Source organism: Pithys albifrons, chromosome Z, assembly GCF_047495875.1.
Source record: "Pithys albifrons albifrons isolate INPA30051 chromosome Z, PitAlb_v1, whole genome shotgun sequence".
NCBI lineage: Eukaryota > Metazoa > Chordata > Aves > Passeriformes > Thamnophilidae > Pithys > Pithys albifrons.
In genome coordinates, this window is record NC_092497.1 from 47,160,466 (window position 1) to 47,181,147 (window position 20,682).

A 20,682-nucleotide genomic window follows, 5' to 3' on the forward strand; every position below is an offset into this window, starting at 1 on the left:
CTCACCAGACTGAAAAGTAACAGTTCTCTCAGACTCTCCTCATTTCACAGATGCTCCAGTCCCTTCTTATGGACCTTCATTTACTCACTCAAGCAAGTTCATGTCTTTCTTGGTCTGGAGAGCCTAGAGCTGGACCTAGCAGTCCAAATGTGTCTTAGGAGGGCTGAGCAGATGGGAAGGATCATTTTCTCCATCACCTTCCCATGTATGGCAGCGCAACATTGCATTCTACAAAACGTAGCTTATATAACAGTTGAAGTTATTTAAAGTTAATGGTAGAAGTTATCTTAAAGTTCATTAAACTGTAACAGACTGCAACTAAGAGCTTTGGCAAGTGGGCATTTTCAAAGAAACTCTGTTGAAGCTACTTCAGCTAGAACTTATCAGAAGTAATGAACGCAAACTTCAGATAATATGTGCATTTCCCATAAGAGATGAAGCTGATATGTAGAAAAGTCCACCGTACATAAATACACATTAATTTCACAAACTTTTTCTTCTTTTTACCAGACTTTTCTTTACCTCTGAGCACAGAAAGTAGCAAATTTTCCCTCACAAATGAAGAATCACAGGTTTCTGAAAACAGATGAAGAAGCCTGAGCTACCATGCAGTGCTGTCAAAGATGACCTTCATCTTGAGGAAGGGCAGAAGAATGGCCCTAAATATTACTACTACTGTGACACTTCTCTTCTGTCACTTTCTATCTGTTTGTGAAGTCATTACTTCCCACTCTTCTGAAAAGAAGGCCAAGGAAACTTCCATTTTAGATGATGGATTAATTATACTTGCAATTCATGTATTTTTACCATACACATCTCAAGCCTAATTATAACTAACATCAGGGATTTTCTTTCACTTCCTCAGAATGTTTTGTTTTAGGCAGGTAAGCAATAAAATCCATCCAATTTTCTTTATATAGGAAAGACATTTTGGGGAACAGAGTTTATACAATAATGGCTACAATATCTGCTACAACATGGAATGGCAGTTTCCATGGGAGTCTGAAGTAATTTTGATGCGTAGAAAAGGCAAGTAAAATATTTACAGTGAGAATATGAAAAGCTCTACAAAACAGAAAAGCTGACAGGTAGCGATATTAAAGTTTGATCTGTACGCCCAAAGATAAGGATCATTACATCTGCAGGTTGCTAAGGAAAAAATTAAATTGGAGGATAGTTGTGAAATCTTCCTCTGAAAAGGGTGAAAAGTTTTTGACGAGTCTAACTTCACAAAATCCTTTCAGTCACTGACTTTCCTAGTCAAGTCTTCCCTTGAAGGCCTGACCCAGGTCACTCTTTTTCAGCTGGCTATACGGGCCAAAGTCTCACGCGCTGCATCTCAGTGATACACAAGTAGTACTTAAAGAGAGTCTGGTTCCCCTTTGTCAGCTTCCCAGACAGCTTCCTGCGTATTACGGTATTAGCTGCCTTTTTGCACCTGCGTAATGCTTGAGCTTGAAAGAAACTGGCTTTGAGTAAGTTCTCCAAGACACATTACTCAGTGCACCCATGAGGTCTCCTAGGAACTGCAGAACATTTTCAGCTCTAACACAGTTCCTTACAGGAGTGCATTCAAGGTACACAGAACTCCTCAGCAGTCTTGCCAATGGAGATTCCACACACTTTCTCAGGTCCTTTAGATTTCCTAGCTGGGCTTGTGCAACAAATTACTCTATACCTGAGCAAGCCCCAGAGGCAGTGCTGTCTCGCATATGCCACTGGCTCTAAGCCTGTGAACTGTCCTGACCCCTCAGAAAGGTTTGTACTTACACAGCTCAGGTGCTCCTACAACAGGGTAGTTATTCTTAACATAACCAAGCTACTAACTCTGATGTAAAAGGGTCATTTCTTTCATCATACTAATTTTCTTATGTCAATAAAAAGATGTATGAATCACACAGTGTTACTCACTCAAATGGTATTATTCTTAACTAATATCTCCACTCATGTTTATGCCACTTATCACCAAGAAACTCAAAATATATAAATTATACTGCTAATTTCACAAAAAATTACTTAATTTTCAGGAGTATTTGTCCTTGTTTACCTATAAACAACAAGCTGAAAAAGACTAATACAAGGTAAAAAAGAACAAAAACCTCTGTAAGACATTTGAAACAATTACTACAAAAGAAATTTCAATAGCCAAATTCTAATGAGCAGTAAATAAATCAGCATTACATTACACAGTTGTTATTAATCACTTCATCTGCTGTTGCTGATTACTTTGCTCTTCTTGCCAACTTGGAAAGCCTACACTGAAATAATAAATGACTTAGAAGTAAGTGCTTTGTTTTATTAGGGTAGACAATGAAGTATCCCTGTACTTAAGGGTGTGCTTCCCATGCCCCTGTCTTCCATATGCCAGTAACATTCTGAATTTATTTAACACACTGTGGAACAGTAAATAGCATTTCCCACCCACAGGAAAGAATCTCTCCCCTCATGGTAAGACTTTGAGTTTTCTTCAACTGCGTAAGAATTTAAAAGCCATTTATACACTGAAGTTTGCAAGAAAAAATAAAGGTACAAAATGCCAAATCCACTTTTATCATCAAGATGACACAGTGGGGAAAAATTCACACTAAAGGAAAAGAATGCAATGCAAACACATGCAGTGGAAAGGAAAGCAGTGCTACACAAGTAAACACTAAATGACATTACAGGATAAGTTCTTCATGCTTTCAATAAAATTAACACAATCATAGAACAGAATCATAGAATCATGCCTTAGAACTGGTTAACAAATATATCTGTCAGTGGTTATCTTCCCATGGTTTAATGGGTCATGCTATATCTTTCTAGCATCTTAAGTGGTGAAGTAAGTGACTCCAATAGACTTCATCTCCTCACAGGAATCAGTGCAGCAGTATCTTCATTAACAATGCTGTTACAAAGTGATTTCTCCACTATTTGTACAATAGGACAAATACCTGACTATTTTGAAACAGTAAGTTTATCCAGTCACCATTCGTTAAAACTAGAACAGTTGTGATGGGCGAGGCTCTAGCTGCTAGTTCTAGTACTAACAGTTATTACTGGAAATGCGTTTCTTCTCATAAAGCTTGTGTGAAGTCAAATAATCTTGTCAGCAGAGACTATTACTTGTACCAGTATAAAACTGAGTCTACACTTGAACATACACCTGTTTCTAAGATTGTAAATCCCATTCAAGCACTCCTTTTTCTTGGAGCCAAGCTACTGTAATTTTAAAGCTGTCTTATACTGCAGTATTTTCACTCACAAATTCGGCTCTGAGTTCTACAACAAAGCAAGTTTAAATTCAAGGAAGTTTTTCAGGTCAGTTTCCTTAGAAACAATGTCCTTACTAAGAAAGTAAGAAAACTACTCAAACTCCATCATAAGTGCATCTACTTTGTCTGTAAAATGACATAAAATATAGTTGATCAGTCCTGAAGATCTCTGATTTTGACTTTGAGATATAAACACATCATTGTAATTTTTTAATTTCACATCAAACCTAGAGACTACAAAATTGAATATAGAAACCATTTTTAGCATTGGCAATCTAATAGCAGTACTATAAAAACACCTTAATAGAGTCTGATTTATATATATACATCTAACAAACAGAAGAGACTTAATTTAGGACATAAGAATTCAGATATACTTAAAAATGCAAACTAAACCATGGAATACCTGTAAATATCTTGCCACAAAATATCTCAATTGTTTAAGCCCTACAATTATTGCAGTATGATTTTGTAGGAGGGCTATGTCACTAGAAACGTATGTAACCTTACCAGTGGTGGCCCTCCCAGGAATATTGTTCCTTGTTTGCCAACAATAATACTTTCATCAGCCATTGCTGGTACGTATGCTCCTCCTGCTGTACAGGATCCCATTACTACTGCTATCTAGTGGGAAAACAAAAACCACAAGTTAAAGAGTTGTTCGACCATTAAATACAGCAAATGTTTTGCATATGTTTTTACTGATTTTAGTACACATCACTGGACAGCTCTGCAAGAATAATTTTGCCTAACAGAGCGAACTGTTTCACATTTCAGCTTTTCTTTAAAAAACAGGGAATATCTCTAGTGTTCAACAGTCTATTAAACTACGATCCTCAGTCCACCCTGCTGGAAAATTCAAGCTATGTACATGATACGTTTGAAGAGACACACATTCTACCATGAAATTTGTTTTTACTGATGAATGGTAAAAGGTTGAAACCTAGAGGTTGCTCCTGGTATTTATGCTTAAGTCAGAGCTTCAGTTGTTGCTGACTAGTATAGTTTCACCAATATTAATATCTTTCAAAGAAAATTCCTCACATCTACTAGTACGTAACTTCAGTTCTCCAATGGATCGACTAATTAGCTTTGCCCCTTCAAGGCATTTCACTATAGGCTTCAACACAAATAATCTCTGCTTTATCTGTTTGCCTGATTTTCAGATGAACATCTACTCAATGGACATCTTCTACCTTGTTACTGTAATAAAACTGCCTTGACTCCAGATATGATCATGAAAGTGAAGTTTCTCACTTAATTTCTCCTTCAGGACAGCACCTGCAAAGGCCGTTCTAAAACACTTGTAGAACAGAAGAAAAGGAATACTCATATGAAAAAGGCAGACAGTAAGAAACATTTCCTTTCACTACCACACATATATACACAAAAAAACCTATAACCCCCCCAAAAAATAACATTATTTTAAGTTTGTTTCAAGATACTTCTCAAGCAACATCAAGTAGAGATCTCTGTTAAAGAATAATTAATGTTTATTCTTAAAAGAAAACAGCACACAGAAAAATGAAACTTCCAAATCACATGACCCGAATCTAAAGCAGGAGTAAATGAACTATGTTGGGCAGCTATCATCAAATCAAACAGCTTTTTAACCAAACAGTTTTCAGCATCTTAAACAATATTCTATTACATGATTAAGTTGCAGTATTTCTGTTGTGCATTTAAAAAATAACTTCTGGTAAATACAAAAATAACATAGGCCTCTAAAACTGAGGGAAACTTGGGGGGAAAAAAAGTTTATCTGATGTTTTTCCCCAGGATTTGTGTGGCTTTTTCTACTCTTAATTTTACCATGCTTATGCTGAAAAATGTGGTTGCATTTAAACTTTAACTCAGGTGTTACTTTTTCCAACACAAAAATTGGTATATGTATACTCTGGAAAAAAAAACCCACCTACTTGTTATCTAGCAGAACCTCAAATTCTCAAATAACATCCTGCTTCCTGACTTCATTCCCTGACTTATGCCATAGGAAATCATTGACAGGTGCAATAAAAATCAACAGAGTTGAGTGCACATACAGTATTTCATATCCACTGATCAGCTCCCTATTTTATCCATGCACCCTACGAGTGTGAGAGCTCAGGAAGCAGCTAATGAGAAGCTAATCACAGCTTTCTGATTCACAGCCATAGAGAGCAACACAATTTAAGCTGCAGTAGGTGTATAAGAAATTAGTCACAGGTAGAAGTGGAGTGGTAAATTAAAAACACCAACAGCAACTGGTAAATAAAAAAGCAAATAAAGCAAGCACTTTGAGGGCAAAACTGAGAAAAGCTAATGAACTGATGATACAGACCTTCACACAGGTCACAATACAGAACAGCAGGTAGAAAAATAACAACATCCAGACTTCCACATCAGAAGAATTAACCAGAGTGGAAATCTGAGAGCATAACTTAACCCCATTTTCTAATGAAACATGCTGTCAGATAGGGAAGATGGTTCTAGCTGCCACAATCAGTTAGCACAGGATCAATAACAGAATTACAAACGCTGCTAGTGCCTTTTTTAAATGAAACAAAGAATAGATGTATCTCCCCCCCCAAAAATACACCCTTATTACATCCTTCATATATAGGAAGCACTTCAGTAAACATTTTTCCTGGTCTTCCATAAACATTTACAGAAAGATTAAGTTTCATCAGTGTCATAACAAAGAGGAATGTGTTTTATTAAAAGGCACATCTTTCTTACAGTTAGTTTTTATTGTACAGGAGTACAATTACTCTTAATACAACACTATACAGTAATTTGAAAGAAAAACAAATGCAACTGTTTCTGTAACTTTATAAATGCATTAAATAAGTTTCAAGATATTCCGGAAAACCCCTGCATGACTTTAGGGCCGGTCATTTATATAAAGGTCCCGTCTAATACCAGTAATTTCAGCCTTGCAAACTGCGTATACATATTCACCTTTGACATAACATCTAAAAATCATTACTGTTCTAGCAGATCATGATTGAAGTCTCTAGCAAAAATAATGCTTTTCAAAATTTCTCCTAAAAATCTTCTCCAGCAAAACATCACCTTCTCTTTATCACCTCGTGATGATCTCCTTTCATACTTGCTGTTCCACAAAAACACTAGGACCAATTTTATTCACACGTATAAACGTAAAATACAACCTAGACCTGTAAGTAACTCTGCAGGATGACCAGCTTACAAACTGTCTTTTTTCCTAAATATTTTTGTTCTAGCTAAGCACTGCTATTCTCTGGAGACCTACCTAATCACTACAATTGCTCCACTTCTACTGTTGGAAAGAACTGCAGAAGGTATGTCATACCTTCTAAAGAGATTTAGAAACTCCAGCCTTGGATTTCTCTGGAGTCAATGGATTTCGGGATTCTTTGGTAGAGGAAAAGATGGTTGAATATTTGAAGTTTGACTTGCTTCCAAAATGAGCCAAAAGGTTTCAAGGTAACAAATTTCCTTTAAAATACTGCGAAGACAATGTCTGTCATTTAAGGAGTCAGATGGAATACTGTATCCCTGACTGGTACACCTGCTTCACTCTGAAAGGACATATTGGCTTCTACTACCTCCTTCCAATGTGAAGAAGCTCCTGTCTAATGGCCAGCAGAGTCAGTTGTGCAAGTGACTGGGATCATGGCCCCTCAGCCCCTTAAGTAGAATCCAGGGGATTTTATTCAGTATGGAAAAGAACACTGGATAGTGGGGTTATGGTGGGGATTGCATCATAGCACTGTCACGCATTCTGGGTGTGTGACAGCACATCAGCAGATAACCTGAGAAGAACTAACTGCTATGATATGTAACTCAGGAGAACCTCAAAGCACTCTGCAGACACCCACAAATCAAGCTTTTCAAGGACAATGACCGGCTTTTCCAGGCTTTCAAAGTGTGGTGAAGAATTTCTTTTTCTTGAAAATAAATATTGTCATTGCAAGTTTCACAGTATGTGTGACCTACTTCTCACTCAAAATAGATTTTGCTGTTCTCATTGCACAGGAAACAAGTGATGAATAATTTTTTAATGTTCTTTATTCCTCAGCTCTCATTGTAATCAGTAACAGATTAATCTGTCAGAATTGTATATACCACTGTTAGCCCTAAAAGAAAACCTGGATTTATGATCATAACTTCTTTTTGCTCCGAGCACTTGTAGATGTCCATAAAGAATTCAGGCTTCAAACAATGCCTTTATTTATTAATTTATTGTTTTGTTGGAAGGTTATATGTACTTTCCCCTGGTAAACACAAAGAGCACTGCAGGATCAAATGAACTTTGCTGTGCGTCATGAGGGAAGCTGTATGCTCTCCCTCAGGATCAAAGAAAAAGAAGACTAGTTTCTGAGAACTGTGGTTCAGAACTGGAAGATTTGGTAAGTTCCTCACAATTTGCCTTTTTTGACTTGTATTAAGGACTGTTGCTGCAGTCTGTCTCCCTCATGTCCAAAAAGGATATGAGATCTGTAAGACAAGATGAAATAGAACCGCCAAAGGTAAGGAACACTTTCTGCAGGAAAAACAGCTAAGTAAGCTTGAATTTTTTGGTCTGCAAAAGGGAGTATGAGGCAGGTATATGAGAGGGCTATAAAACCATATGAGGCTTGAAGCTGACTGACTAGATAGCAACAGTGTAGTAACTACCTGGTTGTTTTTGTGTAGTGTTTCATTATTTGGAGGAGGTTAACTTCAAAGACTATGGATTCCTCCACTCTCCCTGGCAGTTTCTCACACCTCCTTGGACAACTCCATTACAGTTTTTATCCTGTTACCTGCCTCCCTCAGCTCCACTGGGACCTTACACTCTGTCCTCTACTTCGACTGCAGCAATGGCTGCCCATCAGCAGTCACATCCTCAAACATTTTACACTCTTCATGAGTAATAGATCCAGAAGTTCAACTCCTCAGCACACTCCCTGCATCAAAAAATTGATCCCTATGTATTCCTGAAAGAACTATGACACAAAATCACTTCTGCATCCAGGAACTGTGACTAACAGTCATTCTATGCATCATTAATGCCTTAGAAAATAACCTACCTATTAGGGCAGTTTTATCATAGAGCCCATCAGTGTATAAAATGGATATATAAATATACACCTTCCTCTCTTAGCAGAAAATGTCTCATTTACTAGTCACCATCAAAGGGGTCCTCACCTTCACAATGTTGATGCAGGATACTCAACTGTTCCAAGAGACTTCCTAGTGCTTCCTTAAATGGCCTTCACACCACACTGTCAAGTCCATTTCCCTCCCACTCCAAGACAGGAGCAGGTAGGTCAAGTCATTAACACTAACACTAAGAAAGAAGACAGCTTCTTCAAAACTATAATGACTTCTTGAGGACAGTTACTGTGTTTACAGTTCTTTTTTAATGCCCAGACTGGGCCACCAGGTTTCCACAACAGTGTTGTCAAAACAAAGCATGGATACAAGCCTTGAAAACAGATAATGGCAGCAAGCATAAAAACTAGTTGGTACACTTAATTCTTAGGTAAAAGCAAATTACCTGTGGAATCCCTTGTGAGGACATGACTGCTTGATTATAGAAAATACGGCCAAAATGATCTCGATCTGGAAATACTTCTGCTTGTCGAGGTAAATTTGCTCCTCCTGAATCCACTAGAGTGAATGAAAGCATATTAACATGTCTTTGAGTAGTGTTATGCTCTTAAGTTGTTGATAAAGTATCTGCATGTTACTTAAAATATACAGCACTTACTATCACCAACCCTAAAAATAACGTCATGGATCTAGGTATATTATGACATTCTTCTTGGGGGTAGCGGGGAAGTAGAGAAGGAAATGAAACAGTAAACAACTCCTGCCAAAATCACATCCATTCCAATAATTTTCATGCAAAATAAACTAAGAGGTGCTTGAAGATGCAACTGTGCCTCCCTATCCAAAATTCTAAACTCACATTACTACAAAAGTGTAACAGTAAGAACACTTTCAATGTACAATTTTAACTCAATTTTTCTATTGCAATACTGCCACAAGTTCCAGAAAAAAAGCAAGACTAACCACCAATGAGTTCAAAAGGTGCAGCATGTGTACTTTCATACCTTGATTATACTTCATTCTGAAGCCCTTAAACTATCTTTAGGAAGACTCATTTATTGTATGTTCTTGCCCCATGATGTGCCCTTCAGCTTACAGGTTTCCAACAGCAGCTACCTCTCCACTCCCAATTAATGAAAATACATCCTGACATGAGATGTATCCAAAGATACAAGCAAAGTTTATTCTAGCTATTTTAACAACCTAGATAAAAGTTAGCCCTCCCCTTTCCTCCAAGACTCTTTCTACAGCAATTCCACAAAATCTATACCTATACTATCCCTGCATCCACCCCACCAGAAGTTTCAAGTTCATACTTCTTCTGATCCTTCTGTTGGTATTATTTGCATGGTTGGCCTGCCAGCAGGGCAAGAAACTACAAACACTTATGCTGGCCAGGATCCACATTTATGTTCCATTTTTAACTAACACAAGCAACCAGACTGGCAACCTATAGCAGCCCCTCTGCTGCTATGTAAGCTGCTAAGCTAAGCCAAACAGGTAACAACCCACTCTATGTTTTAAATAGAGATAGTAGAAGTGTCTTCCTCCTCCGATACTGACGTACACAAAACCCACAGGAATACACACTCTCCTTCCTCTGACTGTCAGATTTGAACGAAATTGGCTAATAGGTTCAAAAGTTATTAGACTCGGAATTGAGGCTGATAGAAAGACATTGGCAGAAACATCTTGGATTTGTATAAAACCAATGTAAGAAAATACTACCGGTAATATAAACATATTTGGTACTCTGATCTTAACCTTTAATAAAAGTTTACACATGTAAAATTTATGGGAAGGTTTAGCTAAATACTGATGCAGTGGACTAAAGTCAAAATGAAAAATAATACACAATTGGAATTCTGCTTCAGTAAAATTAATCGCAAATTCTAAAGATCTGTTCATCCAAACTATTAATGAGGTTATTTCTATTTTTTGGCATGTTCCTTTATACAGCTACATGCTCCACCAGAACATACTTTTTAACTGTAATTTGAATTGACTGGATGAGACTATAGGAAAGATTCATGACAGAAGGGAAAGGAAGAAGTGATACAGTGTTAACAGCTACATATGTATCTTATGAACTCAGTCCTACAGCAGTGCGGAAAGTAGTGCTGAGAACCCTCCAGTTAAGATGTGCCACCAATCTGCAGAGGTAACACATTATTGGTGAAAGTATATTTGAATATGTATGCCTAAAATACACTCATGTTTACTCAAATCTGGGGACACATGAGCTGTCCTTAACACAGGACAGTTGCTATTTCTGCAATAGGACTTACCCAAATAAAGGCAAGGAAGATGATTTTGCATTGCAATTTCTTGAGCACGTAAATGTTTCTTAACAGTGATGGGATAATAGGTACCACCTTTGACAGTTGCATCATTAGCAACAATCAAACATTCCACCCTAAAAACAAAACAAGTTTATGAGAGAGAAAAATATTGCATAACTATTTATTTTGGTTAAGAGCTGCAACATGCCAAGGACTCTTGAAGCCCTGATGCTCTGAGAGAACACTTCTTGCCTGCATAGTGTCAATTGCATGCTGTAACAGCAGCCTCAGCATTACAATGGCCTGTTCCATTATGCTGTATAGCACCATAACTAATTTCAAAAACAGTCTTTGACATACTCTGAGCCAGTAAAACTAATTTTAGACTAAAATACACTCCTGCTTTTTGCAAATGGCTTTACAAATGCACTAATCTTTTCCTTCATTGGACATCAGGAACAATATGTGTGTTCTGCATTAATATGGGATACACTAACTAAACAAAAAAACCCAAACCAAATCCAAACAAACCACCACAACATACAAAAACACAAATCAAAACAATTCACTTCCTTTTAGCTAAGACTAAACAAACTGAGACACCAACCTTGTTGATTTTTTGGATGTCAGAAAGAAAACACTAAAAACTGCTAACAGATTAACATTGGACATTGAATAAAGTTGCATCTTCTTTTTCATAACATCAATAATGTAGATGACTGGAAGCTCTTACCCAGATACTCGCCCAATGCCTGTGATAATGCCTCCTGCAGGTACCTCTTCATTGCCATACAACTGGTAACCAGCAAACTGGGAAAACTCCAAGAACGGAGAACTGAATAATGACATATAAAATGAAATTTTAAAGAGTAATTGGCTATATTTGTCATTGGATCTCACTTAAAAGGTTCAATTTTAAAAATATTTTTTTTAAAATATATTAGTGTTTCAAAGAACATTTCTTCAAAATTTCAATGGTGTTACTTGCAGTGCTTACAGAAACTGAAGAGAAATGAAGCATGTTGTAGTACTTACCTGCAAAAGAGAATCTGAAGTGTTTTTTTTAAAAAAAGGAAGTACCTACCCGGGATCAATAAGTTTGTCAATTCTCTCTCTGGGTAACAGCTTTCCTCTTGATGTGTGAAGCTTACGAGCTTTTTCTCCACCTCCTGTGATACAACAGTAAATTGTCACATTCTCTACTGACACAGATACATAAATCTCCCCTTATAATAAAACTTAGAATGGAAGCACTGACAAGTTCCCAGTTTTTCAAGTATGGACCTTAATAATAAATTTAATAAATAATGGTTTTCACTTCAAATAGATTTAAGGTATTGATAAAATGCTTCTTTTTAGAATGTTCTCTATTTCCCCCCTCATTTTTCATATTTAGTCTCAAGGTAAATATTTTAATAAACATAGTCATCTGAAACTTTACCCCACTGCTTGGCAACGAACAGGAGGGCAGAAAAGACAAAGGCAAAAGCACCGCAGAATTTCAGAAAATATTACTCCCTAGAACTGAGAATAGCTATGCTGAATTCAATCCTGAATGACCCAACATCATCTGGATTAATTTCCTTAGATCACACCAAAACTGTAAGCAGACTTCAGACACAGAACATTTAATACCAAGTTTATATTTGTTTCATGTCAACCCTTCACTCAAAGTCATCCTGAATCATACCTTTTGCTCTCTAGAGCCTTGTGTCATTCGATACTTAAGATGTGTTGACACACCTCAGCCTCTTTGTAACAACTTACACAAACATTGTCTCTCTCTGTAGACAGACCACTGATCCACCTTATCACTCTAAAATTGTCTCCCTGTCCAAAATAAAGAAGGAGCTATTTTGCTAACCTTTCTCCTTAGACTCCAGGATTTCTTTGTCAGCTAGGAATTAATGAAACAGAGCTTTTAAGCCTACCTTTCAAGTCCTTTCTCCAACTCCATCTCCTTCCTAGATCACTACACATCATTTCCTAGCCATTCGGCATGCCAAAGTCCACAATTTATGTCCCATTCAGCCTATTCATTATGTCTGCATACCAGACTAAGTCAAAATCTTGCAATTCTTTCTATACAAGTTTCCTGTGATACAGTATCTCCTATTCACCCACAGAGCTACTATTATTACCCATCTTTTTAACATCCTACATCATAACTACCTTTTCTCTGATCTCCATCTTGCCTTTCTCATTTACACTGAGTAAAGCTGCAAAAATAATTTTCATCCTGTGACTTTTGTCATCTCTGTGCACTCCTCTCCTCACACACTAATCATAAATGGTTGCTGCCCAGGTCCTGTAGCCACTCTATTGAACATGTATCTTCCAACATCAATATACTGTACCCTGCACTAGCCTCCATTCTCTTTATTGATAAGCAGTGTCCTTGACAAGAAAAGAAAGTTAGAGACATTTAATTTGAAATATCTTCCTTAATTTCTACGTTACAACAATGTCTATACCACTGTGACTGCTGATGAGCTATAATTAGTCACAGGTACTAAACATACCTCACTTGCTTCTTGTGCTTCCTATCAGAAAACCATCTGCTGTAATTTATCCAGCCTGTAAATTCTTTGGGGCACCACCCTACTGTAGCACAGCTGGGGATTACTCAGTAGACTGAGACATGGGCCCACAAAAGCACTACCCACTGAAGTAACAGCTAAGAAATATGAAGCATTCATTATAAAGATGTTAAGCAAGAACTCACCCTGTGACAGACAGCTTTTGCAACGAAATGTAAAGATCCTGCACGCATCCTTCGAAAGTGTTCAGGGCGAGTACCTAATTCCTCTCATATACTCCAATGACAGGGAAAGCAATTTCACTCAATGTCACTCAAAAATGTGTATTAACACCCTGGTAGAGCTCGCTTAGATGGAGGAAAGATGAAGACTAAATTCTTGTCCTGTCATTGTGTAACAGGTAAGAACAGGCGAACATGCAGCACTGAAGAAGGCCACAATCACTAGTTCATGAGCCATGCAGTGAACTGCTGAACAATCTCTACACTCACAAAAGACACAGGTATTCCATGGGCTTCAGCATCTCCTCAAGAAATCATGGACATTTGTTACAGAATAAGTAAGAAAAAGCACTAAGCACAAAATGTTAACTGTGCTCTGTTCCAAAGTTGTAGAAGAAATTGCATTATATAAGAAACAGTATATGAAAAGACAAATCAGTATCATATGATAGTCATAATAAGAAGGGGAAAATTAAAGCTACATGATCAACCTCTGGCAGCACAGGTAAGCACTTACAAAATAGTTTCTTTTATTGTCTCCATTAATTATAGTCTTACAAGTCAAAAAGAAGAAACACAGATTTAAATCTACTATAGACTTGCTTCTCTCTGCCAGCACAACTACAGCCACCAACAAAAGGAGGGCAAAGGTATTGAATCCCCATCCTTTATCAGATGTATGCGAAAACATACTGATAAAGCATCAGGAAAAGGCTGATGCACTTAATGCCTTCTTTGCCTTAGTCATTAAGAGACCATCCTCTGGACACCCAGCCCACAGAGCTGGAAGACAGAGGCAGGGAGCAAACTGAAGACCACATAATCCAAGGGGAACTAACTGATTAGCAACTTGCTACACCACTCAGACTCACACATGTGTACATGCAAGACGAGATCCACCCAAGGGTACTGAGAGAGCTGACAGGAATGCTCACAGAGGCACTTTCCATCATTTACCACCAGTCCTGGAGGTCCCAGTTGACTGAAGGTTGGCCAATGTGACTATCCATCTATGAGAAGGGCTGAAAGAAGATCTGTGGAATTACAGTCCTCTCGGCCTGACCTGGGTACTGGGGAAGGCAATGGAGTAGATCGTGTTGAGTGCCACTATGTAGCACACACAAGAAAGCCAGGGCATCAGGCCCAGCTGGCATGGATTTAGGAAAGGCAACTCCAGCCTGACCAACCTGATCTCTGTTCTGTGACAGGGTGACCCACTTACTAGATGAGGGAAAGGCTTCAAATGTTGTCTACATGTGCTTTGGCAAAGCTCTTGACACTTTTCCCCCCATTCTCCTGGAGAACCTGTCTGCTCATGGCTTGGACGGGTGCACCATTCACTGGGTAAAAATACAGCTGGACAGCCAGGCCCAGAGAGTGGAGTGAAAGGACTTAAATCCAGGTCATGATTGGTCACAAGTGGGGCTCCCCAGGACAGAGTTTTGAGACAAGGGGATCACATGCACCATCAGTAAGTTCATATACAATACCACGTTGGGAGGAAGTGTTGATCGTTGGAGGGTGGGAAGGCTCTGCAGAGGGATCTGGACAGGTTGGATCAATGGGTCAAGACCTATGTGTGAGGTTCAGCAAGGCCAAGTGTCAGGTCCAGCATTTGGGCCACAACAACCCCATGCAGTGCTAGAGGCTGGGGGAAGAGTGGCTACACAGCTGTCCAGCTGAACATGACCCAGCAATGTGCCCCGGTGGCCAAGAAAGCCAATGGTATCCGAGCCTGTATCAGCAATAGTGTGGCCAGCAGGACCAGGGCAGGGATTTTCCCTTTGTATGTGGTACTGGTGAGCCTGCCACTCAAATCCTGTGCTCAGTTTTGGGCCCCTCACAACAAGAGCGAGCTACAGTCCAGAAAATAAGTTGTATCTGCATGAAATGATTAATGAATGACAGTTTTAGGGGGAAAATTACAAAGAACTAAAGTGCTTGTTGTGCCAAATTGAACAAATTAATTTTTTTATTCAAAAATCTAGACAATCATACTTACCTAATCTGATTTTTTCGGCCTTTTCTTGTAGTTCCATTACCAGTGCTTTCATTCGTTCATGATTTTCCTGAGTGGGAAACAAAACAGAATTTTAAGTTTAGCCAGGAGTGACTGTAGTAATTTTTAATAAAGAAACACAGAAAGTACAAGGCTAATTTGTCTTCCAAATCTAATTCTACCTGACTAAATAGTGTCTCTGCATTGCCTTCAAAGTAATAACATTTCTACCTATGCACTGGCTTCTCTCAAGCATTTAATAAGCATGCTTCACAAAAATTCTGAGTGTGCTAGGACAGCAAAAGACTAGTTCTGAATTTCATAAACTGAAATAGAACTACTCATTAAAGGGTTGAAGTGTTATTGTTCAGATTTTGTTACTTCTTCATACAGGCTGGTTTTCTTTTCAAATCTAATTATGTTAAAAATGTGGATTCAAATCAAATGCTCTTATGTCTCTTGTAGCAAAGGACGAATGACCTAGACCAAATGGACTTTACTAAACACTTTTTAGTTTCTCCTTATTTAGATTGAACATAATGGTAAAACAAAGCATTTTTAAAAAAAAAAAAAAGTCTGGTCTTCTTGCCATTATACCTCCAGAAAAACAGACTCATAGTTCTGAATATGAGTGATCCAGTACTGAGTTCACCATTTCTATCAGACTTATCCAAAACTCTGTGTGCTCATTATATCAGGGTTTTTCCCCAGTTCCTTAGGAATCTGAAGGTATTAGTTAAGCTTAATTTGTTGGGGTTTTTTTCCAGACATATTAAGAACTATATTACCTTTTAGAAAAGTGTAACTGCAATAAAAGAATATGCTGCATAAAAAGATCATATTGCTTTGTCTAATTCTCATTTAGATGATATTTGAGTTTACTCTGACAGAAAAAAACACCTGGTGACTTTTCAAATTCATATATACTTGAACACTCAGACTTAAGGTTTTCCCTAGAAGCTGCAAATGTTGCAGTTAAGGTTGTTCAACACAGTCTTAGGCACTGAAAGGCACAAAGATACAAAGCAGAGAGAAAACAAAAACATGTACAGAGGCATCTCACATTCAAACTGGTTTAGTTGCATAGTGACTTTGAAAAGAATACATTTCTCCCCCTTCGTAATCACTACAAATAGATTAAAAATACTCTATTGAAAGCTAAAAAACATATACAGTGAAAACAGGTCTAAGCAATTTCATCAGCTCGTATACATAATTTACAAATAAGGTCAGTAGTCAGAGGTCATTCAGCAAGGTCAAGGTAAATGAAACACTTAAGCCCAACTCTTGTGCCTTAGTTGGCTCTTGGGAACAAGAGTCCCCAAGCACAAATGCAGCACTACCTGTGATACGGCTCACAGCCCGCACTTGCATGCATTTTGTACCACGTAATTTGAGCCAACACCTAACACGGACAGGACATCAGCCTCAGTCATAACCGAATCACCAGCCTTCTCCATCTCCTCTCTCTCTTCCTTTTAAGGCTGTATCATTATGTCCATCAGATTATTCCCGTTCCAAAATATATTCCTTTTGATAGCTTAATCAACTCTCTCCCTGCCCATCCATTGCACAGCTCCAACCAACATGTACTTCTACAACTGTTTTCTCTGCTGCTAACCTGTGAAATCACACTGAAGTGATGGTCAGACAGTTTAACCACTGGCAGAGTATCCCAAAACCCCAAGAAGAAAATGAGCTACATCTTGTTCACTTGACTATGCTGCCCCTACCAGAGACTGTGGACAGTAACTGTTGCCACTCAACCACGTGAAGCACTGAAATAAAAACCTGCCCTTCCCAAAAGACTGTTTACAAGTTAATTTTTTTCTCCCCTCTGAAAAGTCTGTAAACCAGTCATTGTAATTCTGGACTTTTAAAAATCTGCAGTTGTTACAACGTCCAATATTATTTTGTTCAGCTTGTCTGGCTGGTCATTCCACAACATATTTTCCCTGTTTTTTCTAAATACACTCATCTTTTGCACACAGTATTGAGGTCAAAAACTCATCTTTAACACACGAAAAAATAAAAAAGCAGCTAAAACCCAGAGGATTAAAAGAGGAACAGCAATCACAACCATAGGCTCTTTTACTAGATTCTGAATTAACAACTCATTGTAGCTACTTTGGCTATTCTAAGTGAAAAATTGTGAAACAACTTTTTAGATAATCTATAAAAAATACTGTACACAAACATTGGTGTTGCTTAAATTCACTTAACTTCTATCACGATCTTTCATGCCTTTAATCAGAACACAACGTTATACTCTACCAAAAAGAAGAAGTTTTGAAATAATTTTGAATATGCACAGAAAAGACTCCTCTCGGAATCAAATGTACTAGTTCTACCATATATTTGTGGGCTCTTCATTGTCATTAATGACGACAAAGGCCAAGTGAAGTGGCACCAAGCTCATTCTGGGAACTGGCCCTTGCACCATCAAGGTCTATAAAACTATAAAACTACTGTTAATATGAGGGCTTCCGTAAATTTTAATGCCAAATCAAGAGGCAAAACCTAGACTAATCCTACAGTTACTGCACAAACTAATGTAATTACTGCTACACCAGCCGAGTGGCTGTAAGAGTTAATCACATTGTTAAATAGACTTTCCTTTGTTTTCCAGAATTTTGTCTCAATCACTTTTAAATTACCTTTTTTTACCTATCTGGTTTGAAACACAGTTTACATGATGAGGCCAGACTGTCTAGCTGAACACACAGCCAGAAAGGCAAACATTGGCTAAAGAAAGCAAGACCTTCATCATGTACCTTGTGTTTGCACTGTATTACTTTTATTTCAGATGGTTAAATGCCTCACAGCAGGGACCTCAGCTCTTTTGCACTTACATTGTTCTGTACTTTTTTTCCTAGCAAATACTAACAGTATTACCTATTTTACAAAGCCTTGCTTTTCTTCTGAGGTTGAAAGGTACACAAACACAAATACAAATCCAGCAAGAGCTCAGATAAATAAATGCCTTTAATAAAATATCTTTTTTTGGTATGCAAAATATACATGTACACACATATAGAGAGCAGCCTTGTATGTATATGTATATATATATATACACACACATATATATACCTACACACACACACAGATATAGGACAGATATATAGATAGACATAGATGATATATAGATAGATATAGATATAGATTAGCTATAGATACACACACGCACAGAAATTTCACAGAAGTTTCAGTCACCTAACCTCTGTCCCAAATTTGGTTTCTGCAAAAACAGAGTATGGACTCAAACATGGAACCAAAGGGTAAGAATATGTGTTGTCGCTTCACTTGCTATTTGGTATATGATTTGGAACAAACATGAAAACAAAGGCATGTCCTCCTGTCAGTTTTCACCCACACTTAAAGCCACGCTTTACTCAGCCTAAGTGTAAACACGATTTTTATCTGGGACATGATGATATTAATAATGCCCCATTAAAAATTAATAATTCTTTATCAGCTACAACTAGTGCTCTCTATTTGTAAAAACAACTGAAGTTACACCTAACTTTTCTACTCAAAAACGTTTTTCGGAGGCATGTCCATGACTGTACAGCTATTCCACCTGTTTCCAACTCGGCAATCAATTTGCAAACAACAAGGAAACACCCAACTTGGAACCCATCGGGCTCCACGCTCAGCCACATACAAACTGCTCTTCTCCCTCTCACGATCACGGTAGCGATCAGCTCAGAGGGCAGCCAGGCTGGCCTCATGATTCATCAAACAAATAAAGCTGTAAAACATCCGTGACGAGGCACACGCTGGTACCAACCCACGCTCTGTCAGCGGTCTGTGCGCGCTCCGGCCGCGGACACCGAGCCCCGCGGGGGGAGGGGGCTGCAGGCGCGGCCGGGGCTGCGCGTGCCCGCGCCTCGGGGCAGCGCTTCCGCGCGCGCCCGCGGCCTGCGCCCGCCGCGCCGCCGGAGCCTCCCGGCAGCAGCGCAGCAGCACCGCGCTCCCGGCGATGTTCCCGGCGCTCCCGGCTCCGCCCGCGCCGCCGTACCTGGTACAGCGCAGAGCTCGCGTCGGGCCGCGACCCCACCGGCGCCACCGCCTCGCCGTGGTACCCGCGGGCGAGCAACGGGCGCAGCAGCCACAGCCAGCGGCCCGGGACCCGCGGGGCGCCCACCAACATGGCCGGGCCGGGCCGAGCCGAGCCGAGCCGAGCCGAGCCACAAGCCAATTCCAGGCCGAGCCGGGCACGCCGCGCCAGGCCGAGCCGAGCCGGGCAGGCCGCTGCCGCCACTCCCCCCGGCGCAGCCAATGGGCACGGCGGGGCCGGACCCAGCCGCTCAGCCCGGGCTGGGCACAGGCCCCGGGACAAGGAAGTGCTGGAGAAGGCCCTGTGGAAGAATTTCATGCGGGATTACGAACTTGTGCAGCCCTTAGCCCGTCTTAGAAATTTTCTTATACAGTAATAGGAAGAGAACTTTTTAAAATCCAGACCTCTTTGGTCGAGTTGCGTCCTTGTTTGAAAGTTTTGCTGTTCTCCACATTCCAGTTTATTTAAAATCAACGCCGTGTATTTAGCAAGTGAGGACACCTGGGAGTCTGATACCAAATAAGTTAGCCTGTAATCTAAAACAAAAGCACAAAATGACAACAGCCCTGTTAAAACTACATTCAGCCTGCAGGCACCCCAGTGTTGCTGCCACACGTACAGAATCACAGAACATGACAAGTTGGAAAGGACTCACAAGTATTGTCAAGTCCAACTCCTGGCCCTGCACAGGACTGTCCCCAAGAGTCATACCATGTGACCAAGGGTATCATCCAAACACTTCTTGAACTCAGTCAGGCTTGGTACTGTGACCGGTTCCCTGGGGAGCCTGTTCAGTGCCCAGACCTTTTTCTAATATCCAAACTAAACCTCCCCTAACACAATTTCAGGCCATTCCCTCAGGTTCTGCTACTGTTCCCCACAGAGATCGGTGCCTGCCCCTCCTCCTTCCCTCTCATGAAGAAGCTGTAACTGCAGTGAGGTCTCCCCTCAGTCTCCTCCTCTCCAGGCTGAACAAACCAAGCGACCTCAGCTGTTCCTCATACGGCTTCCCCTCATGGCCCTTCACCATCCCCACTGCCCTCCTTTGGATACTCTGTAGTAGCTTAACACATTTCTTATACTGTGGTGCCCACAACTGCATACAATATTCAAGGTGAGGCTGCCCCAGTGCAGAGCAGAGCAGGACAATCCCCTCCCTCGACTGGCTGGTGATGCTGTGCCTGATGCCCCCCAGGACACAGTTGGCCCTCCTGGCTGCCAGGGCACTGCTGACTCATATACAACTTGCTGTCAACCAGGAGCCC

At 39.7% G+C, this 20,682-nt stretch overlaps 1 protein-coding gene across 1 annotated transcript in view; it reads right to left on the reverse strand.

The window, feature by feature from the left end:
* MCCC2 (methylcrotonyl-CoA carboxylase subunit 2) overlaps positions 1-19,626 on the reverse strand; it is a 35,863-nt gene extending 16,237 nt beyond the window's left edge. Inside the window, exons 1-7 of the mRNA XM_071580034.1 lie at positions 19,379-19,626; positions 15,361-15,427; positions 11,682-11,766; positions 11,331-11,432; positions 10,604-10,731; positions 8,761-8,873; positions 3,765-3,878 (exon numbers count right to left, since the gene is read on the reverse strand). Of these exons, the coding sequence (XP_071436135.1) occupies positions 3,765-3,878; positions 8,761-8,873; positions 10,604-10,731; positions 11,331-11,432; positions 11,682-11,766; positions 15,361-15,427; positions 19,379-19,510 (741 nt within the window). The 5' untranslated portion in view covers positions 19,511-19,626. The remainder of the gene's footprint in view (positions 1-3,764; positions 3,879-8,760; positions 8,874-10,603; positions 10,732-11,330; positions 11,433-11,681; positions 11,767-15,360; positions 15,428-19,378) is intronic.
* Between the last annotated feature and the right edge of the window lie 1,056 nt (positions 19,627-20,682).